This window comes from Engraulis encrasicolus, chromosome 17 (genome assembly GCF_034702125.1).
Source record: "Engraulis encrasicolus isolate BLACKSEA-1 chromosome 17, IST_EnEncr_1.0, whole genome shotgun sequence".
Lineage (NCBI taxonomy): Eukaryota > Metazoa > Chordata > Actinopteri > Clupeiformes > Engraulidae > Engraulis > Engraulis encrasicolus.
Genome location: NC_085873.1, coordinates 6,217,850 through 6,225,349, shown reverse-complemented (window position 1 = coordinate 6,225,349; position 7,500 = coordinate 6,217,850). Strand labels below are relative to the sequence as shown.

Genomic DNA, 7,500 nt, shown 5'->3' with positions numbered 1-7,500 from the left:
ATTTATCATCAACTTCTGACCAAAACAATATCAATCTGTATAGACGCTAACATGTGGCCGTGGGTGTGTGCTCGTGCACTTGTGTGGCATTTGTGTGCGTGCGTGCATTTGTGTGCGTGCACCTTGTTTTTCTACACCGTTGTGTGTGTGTGTGTGTGTGTGTGTGTGTGTGTGTGTGTGTTCTCCTTAACTGTGTTGCTCTGATCAAGCAGGTGTTGGTTCGCAGCGGGTGTGAGAAAAACATGTCGGTTCTTTGCAGACTCTGCCATCTGACATTGTTTACCTTCCCTTTGTTTTTCTTTGTTCTTTTCTTCGGTGTGTGTGTGTGTGTATGTGCTTGTGTGTGTGTGTGTGTACCACTTCTATCTGTGTCTTAGCTGAAGTGTAGGTGAAGAAGCTGAAATGTTTTAATGGTGCCATTATACAGCAGGATGGATGGATGGGTTGAATGGATGAGCAGATGAATAGATGTACTGAGAGAGATAATGGAGTAGTGATTTCCACTCATATCGAATGTCAATATTTGTCTTTTTCTTTTTCTTCCTATTCTCCTCCTCCCTCATTCCCCCTCCTTTCCTTTCCTCTTAATATCCCCTCTACTCTCCCCCTCCTATCTCCTACTCCTCTCCTCCCCCTCCTCTCCTCCTCTCCTCTCCTCTCCTCTCTTCTCTTACCCCACTCCTCTCCTCTTTTCCCCCTCTCCTCTACTGTTCTCCTATTCTCCTCTCATGTCCTCTCCTATTCTTCTCTCCTCTCCTCTCTTCCACTCTCCTCCTGTGCTCGTCCCCTCTCCTCTCCTCTCCTATTCTCCTCTCCTCTCCTCTCCTCTCCTCTCCTCTCCTCTCCTATTCTCCTCTCCTCCTCGGTCCCCACCATCCTCTCCTCTCCTCTCCTCTCCTCTCCTCTCTCCTCTCCTCCCCCTCCTCTCCTCTCCTCTCCTCTCCTCTCCTCTCCTCTCTCCTCCTCCCCATCCATCAGGTCCTGCGTCAGCTACAGCAAGGCCTGGCCAAGTGCCACTCGGTGGCATTTGAGAAGAGCGGCGCCGTGTCGGACGCCAAGATCACGCCGCACACGCTCAACTTCGTGAAGAAGCTGGTGAGCACGTTTGGCGTGGGCCTGGAGAACGTCTCCAACGTCTCCACCATGTTCTCCAGCGCCGCGTCCGAGTCGCTAGCACGCCGGGCACAGGCCACCGCACAGGACCCCGTCTTCCAGAAGATGAAGGGGCAGTTTACCACAGGTCAGTTATTATACACACGCTACATAGGTGCAGTACATACACATCACACTGGAAACACACACACACACACACACACACACACACACACACACACACACACACACACACACACACACACACACACACACACACACACACACACACACACACACACACAGGTCTTCAAGGTCATGCTGCTGGCATCAGTAGCTCCAAATCTCTCCCGCTTGCCCTCTCTCTCGCACTGTCTCTCTCTTGCTCTCTCTCACTCTCATGCACTTTGCCTCGGTCTCGCTTTCTCTCTCTCTCTCTCTCTCTCTCTCTCTCTCTCTTTCTTTCTCTCTCTCTCTCCCCCCTCCTTCTCTCTCTCTCTCTCTCTCTCTCTCTCTCTCTCTCTCTCTCTCTCTCTCTCTCTCCCTCCTCAGTCTTTATCTCTTTCTGTCTATGCCTCTGCCCATCTCTCTATCTATCGCCTTACTCTTGGTTTTTCGCTGGTCAATAATACATTTAGTTGTCTGCTTACCACATGTGCACTTAAGTCAATAACGGCCCACTCATTCGTTTTGATCCCTCCTCATCGCAAACACACACACACACACTCTTCTCTCTCTCCCTCCCCCCACTCTCTCACCCTCCCACTTTCTCTCTCTCTCTCTCTCTCTCTCTCTCTCTCTCTCTCCCTCCCCCCACTCTCTCACCCTCCCACTTTCTCTCTCTCTCTCTCTTTCTTCCCATCTCCCTCTGCACCATCATCTGTTCCCCTCTGTCTCCTCCATTCTTTCATCCCTCTCTCATCCTTCCATCTATCTCTCTGCTTTCTTCCTCTCCTCCTCCTCCTCCTTCTGTCTTCTTCCGTGTCTGCTTACAATGTGAGGTTGGCTTGTTGGCTTGTTGTTTATGTTTTTGTTTCTGTGTCTCCCCTGTCATTTGAACGCAGCGGTTTTTTGGGGCCACGGCAGAGGTTTTTTTCTTCTTCAGGAGCCATTTTCTTTTCTTTTTCATCCCCGTGTGTGGATGGATATTTCGACAAGTCTCAGTTGTTGGTTTTTTTTTTCCTTCCCCATGTCGGTCGAGCCTTGGATCACATCCTTACCATTGGCCCGAAGAGGCAAAGTTGCCTACTTGTGTTTGGGAGGAGGACTGTGTATGCGTGCGTGCTGGCGTGCATGTTAGGGCTGTAATGATATTGTAGAACGGACTGAGAAATTGCGATACGCAGAGCCACTATACTGTATCGCGGTGCAAGAAGGCAGTATCGTGTTGTGCCCTTTCAAAGTTCGAACACGTGTGCTGGTGTCTGTGCATTGATTTGTATGCGAGTGTGTGTGGCAGGCTGATACGTGTGTGTGTGTGTGTGTGTGTGTGTGTGTGTGTGTGTGTGTGTGTGTGTGTGTGTGTGTGTGTGTGTGTGTGTGTGTGTGTGTGTGTGTGTGTGTGTGTGTGTGTGTGTGTGTGTGTGTGTGTGTGTGTGTGTGTGTGTGTACTTTTAAGTGTGTGTGTCTGTGGGTGGTGACCTGACACATGTGCAAGTGTGTGATGCCATCTGTGAGCTTTTAAGTGGCTTTATGTGTGTGCTGACCCGAGACATTTGATGCCATAGATGTGTGTATGCGTGCGTGGCGACCCAACACATGTGCTAGTGTGCCCTAGGTGTTAGTGGCATTGTGTGCGAGCTGGGGCGTCATTTACTCTGCTCCATACTCACTGCCAACCAACTCAGCCCCACTGCCAACCAACCCAACCTCACCAAAGAATCATCTAGTACAGTGTTTCTCAACAGGGGTGCCGCGGAAACGTGGCTGATAACTAAAATTATGTAATATAATACATATTTGTCTAAACTGATAAGTTAATGCTAGTCAGTGGAAACTTTCATCTGCCATTTACGCGAAATAAAGTAAATATAGGTCGCTCCAGCTAGCTGCAACTTCGAACGTAGGTCGTGTGATGTTTCCAAATGAGTTACTTTTCTAAACTTGTGTGGTATCGGAAGCGATGCCATGTTACGGCTTGTTGGTTTGGGGTGCCTTGAATTTTTTCATGAATTGAAAGGGTGCCTCGCCTTAAAAAAGGTTGAGAAACACTGATCTGGTAGAGTAAGATACCCCAATGCAAAGAAGTGTGCTCAAGTTCGGTCTCCTAAAGGGGGCGTTGCTTCCTTCTCTTTCTGTGGTGTTTGGTGGCAGCTTGCCTAAGATGTGCGCGAATGGGGGTTTACCTGACGTTCACAGTAGTATGGACTTGATGTATCTTGATCTACTAGATGTTTGTTTGGCCTCACTGCCAACCCACCTACCCATCTACTAGCCAGGCTGCGCCCTCCTAGTGACGCAACACCTTTGGCGATCAAATCGCGATGGCAAGTCTATGATAATCTGGCAACCTATCTACCACCACCAATGGCAGCCTGTGCAAACCCCACCGCCATCTCCCCATACCCACCAAGCCGCACTGCCCACCCACTATACGCTTTTCCCTCGCTAGTTTAAAAATCACCAACCTCTTTACCTACCCTCCCTCTCCCTACTGAGTATGCGCATTTGTGCATGTGTATGTGTACACCTTCACTACCCACCGACGCAATGCCCACCTCCACTGCCGGCAGCTACCCTCCCTCTCCGTCCCGCTACATACACACACACACACACACACACACACACACACACACACACACACACACACACACACACACACACACACACACACACACACACACACACACACACACACACACACACAGTGCCCACATTTCAATACACCCCACTACCAAGTCCATCCTCCTCCGTCTCCAGCTCCATACCTCCTGGCTTCCTCTCTCTCTCTCGCTAGACACCCCTGTGTGCGTTTTCAGGGGAATAATTGGAGCCCTGAACCATGTGATTTAATTTAATGGCTGAGGGCTGAGGCCTGAACGCCACACTGAGAAGAACAACGGATGAGAGGGAGAGAGAGAGGGGCTGAGAGAAGGAGAGAGAGAGGGAGTCAGAGAAGTGGAGAGAAAGAGCGAGAGAGGGAGAGGAAAGACTGGCAAGACTAAAAAGTGAGTGGGGGAGAGGATGACAAAATGAAGAAAAAATAGAGTATAATAGACGAGAAAGAAGAAAGACAGAGGAGAGAAAGAGACAGTAAAGGAGGACGGGAAGGAGGTGTGGAGGTGCAGAGAAAGTAGAAGAGAAGGAGAAGAAAAGGGGCAAATTAACACTGATATGAGCCTCCTTTGGTCTGACTACAGAGACATTTCACTGCATTGTAGTTTCTCCATAGACCAAGGCACTGGTGCTTTCCCTTTTCACATCGTTTCTTTTCTTCTCTTCACTTCTCTTCTGTCTGTTCGCTCTCCAGCAGAATCCTTCTCTCTCCGTCTCAAAAAGGCAAATTCACCTTTTTTTTGTTGTGGTTTTGGTGTTTGGTCATTGTGGTGGAGGTTGGGTTAAATTGCACACAGTTTTACGACTTTGTTTGTGTGGCCTGTTGGCCTGTGTGTGCCTGTGGAGAGAGAGAAACAGGGTTCCCGCGGGTTATTAAAAATATTAAAAAGGCATTGAATTTAGTTATCCAGCATTAAGAGCATTAATAGCATTGAATTAGCTGTTAAAAGTCGGGAATTTTTTTCACTGCGGCATTAAATTTTCAAAAAACATTTCAGTGTGCAACCTAAAGGACGAAGTTTTTTTTTTCATAATGAAGATGACGCACAGAACGTCAATACCCATGATTCGTTGTAGAACGCTACTGTAAACACAAATCTAGAGTGCAGCGGCGTCATTTTTTGATGAGGTGAGGTGAAGAATGGGAAAGTGCCGGTTTAACCCCAAGTGGCTGCAGGATCCAAAATACTTTTGGGTAAAATCTGTGCCGAATGACCGCGAGGCGTGCTGCACACTATGCAAGAAAACGTTTACGCTGGGCTTTTTTCATAATGAAGATGACGCACAGAACGTCCATTCGTTGCACTGTAAACACGTGCACAAACCTTGAGTGCTGCAGCGACAACGGGAAGAAATCCTCCGCTGTCATTTGTAGCCATTTCAATTTCATGACAAAGCTGTGTTACAAACGCAATTAGGCTACTTGGCGAGACAGACCTATCGATTGGTCGCAACTAGTAGATGTATCACCAACGACCACCGACATTAATTAACACACTCTTGTTTGAGGAGCTCCTAAAAGCGTTAGCAGAAAACAAGGCGACGTCATGCAACATTTAGCCTCTTTTTAAAATCTTGCATTGAATTTTTGAGGTGGCCAATAATAACCACAGACGCGTAACCGCGGTTAAATCACACACTGGTTAGGCTACAGTGCACTCCACACACCAACGCGTGGGCACGCTATACCTGTTGGTAGCAAACTTGACTCGTATCAAATCCCGTCTCTGAACTATTTCCCCTTGCTGTTCGGAAAAAAAGACGACTACTTCGTTGATCTTGTTTTAATCGATGCGCTGCTAAACCAGGAGACCTGACCCATCTATGAATAGGGGGGCTCACGGCGCATTTCCTTACTGAATCATGCTCAGATAATGCATACTTCCCAGAATTGCGCATGGTGAAAAATAGTAAACAAGCATGGACGCATGCATGGTCTTATCGGATAATCATTATTGTGGCCATTCGACTATGGCAGTGCTATTCTCAAATACCTGTAAAACACTACATTAAGGGGGATCATTACTTGCACAACTAGCCCTATGACCAATAACTTGTTGACTCAAAAAATGAGTGGGTTATTGTCAGTTTAACGCTCAAATTGTAAATGGTACATTTAAATGTAGGCAATTATGCTTTTTGAACGTCATTATAATGGAGTGAAGAAAAACGATTAGGCCTAATTATTAGGCCCAACAACAATAATAATTTTCTACTCCAATTTAGTCTGATAGGTTTACATTATATTGGCTAATACATGTTGAAAGACAGATAGGCCTACTGTATGAATATAGGTTACAGTACATGTGCAAATTATGATTAGGCCTATGATTGGTCTACTTCATCCTAGAAAATGTCAATAGCCTATAAAAAACAGCAAATGTTCCAATTCTTTCTGTGTTTGGCTGATCGGTGATCATCACAGCAAGTCGGTAATCTGCAATTAACAAATAAATAGTGCTTTTGAAGCAGCTTTTGAATTCAATTCTGGGGTTTGTTTAAGTAAATAAATCTGAGATGCTACAATGCAACTTTGCATGTGTTTTAATTGTATTTTCCATAAATGTACATTCTTGTGCCAAACAGAGAGGTAATCTCTTAAGAAGTAATGAGGTTTGAATTTGATACGCGCTTTCTTAATTGAATTTCGTTCAATATTATTGAAATAATGGGTGCGATAAAAGTATTAAATTTTATGTGAACATGCATTAAAAAAGGTCTTAAAAGCATTGAATTTAGGTTTAACAATCCTGGGGGAACCCTGGAGAAAGAGAGAGCGAGAGAGAGAGAGAAAACAATCGATTCCCGTAACCCATTACGATTTTCAGAATGGCTCTTTCTTACCTCCCTTCCCCTTTCGTGATCCTTTTTTTTAATCCCCCAAAGCTGGCCTAATATATATTTTTATATTGTCCATTTGTAAGTTATTTGTTTGTTTTGCATAAAAGTAAAGCAAACAAAAAACACAAACAATTAAGTTGAAATGTGCGTGAGAAATAAAGCGCCATCCTTTGCCTTTACCTAGCTGTGTCGGTATAAATGAGATTGTTAATATTTTAAACCCGGGGGTCTTTGATTAGGCTTTATTCAGCAGGCCTATTGACCTGGCCCATCTGAACTATAGCTGAACACACACACACGCTCACACGTTCACGCTCACACTGACGCACAAAATCCCTCTCTATCTTTCTTCCTATCCCCCTCTCTCTTTCTCACTTTTTATCTCTCTCTTTCTCCCTCTCCCCTTTCCCTCCCTCCTTCCCCTCATTCTCCATCACTTTCTCAAAGGCTTTCTTTAGTGTATTTCTCTCTCACTTGCTGCACACTTTCTTCAATTCGCCTTCATTCTTTCTCTCTCACTATCCAACACACTTTGTTTCATTCTCCCTTTCCCTCTCTGTCACTCATTCCTTGCTGTTTCCTGGTTTCCCTCTCTGTCTTCAATCAGTCACCTCTCTCTCTCTCTCTCTCTCTCTCTCTCTCTCTCTCTCTCTCTCTCTCTCTCTCTCTCTCTCTCTCTCTCTCTCTCTCTCTCTCTCTCTCTCTCTCTCTCTCTCTCTCTGCGCTTGTCTGTAATTTCTTCTGCTTGGGTTGGTTTGGTCTCCCCTCTGTGCTTTGTGCTAAATGCAGTGG

At 46.0% G+C, this 7,500-nt stretch overlaps 1 protein-coding gene across 4 annotated transcripts in view; it reads left to right on the top strand.

Annotated features, from left to right (window-relative positions):
• The window catches only part of trrap (transformation/transcription domain-associated protein), a 209,395-nt gene that overhangs the window by 168,257 nt on the left and 33,638 nt on the right, over nt 1-7,500 (top strand). For all 4 annotated transcript variants that reach the window (XM_063221633.1, XM_063221634.1, XM_063221631.1 and 1 more), the window contains exon 66: nt 979-1,240. In XM_063221633.1, coding sequence (XP_063077703.1) covers nt 979-1,240 — 262 coding nt within the window. The remainder of the gene's footprint in view (nt 1-978; nt 1,241-7,500) is intronic.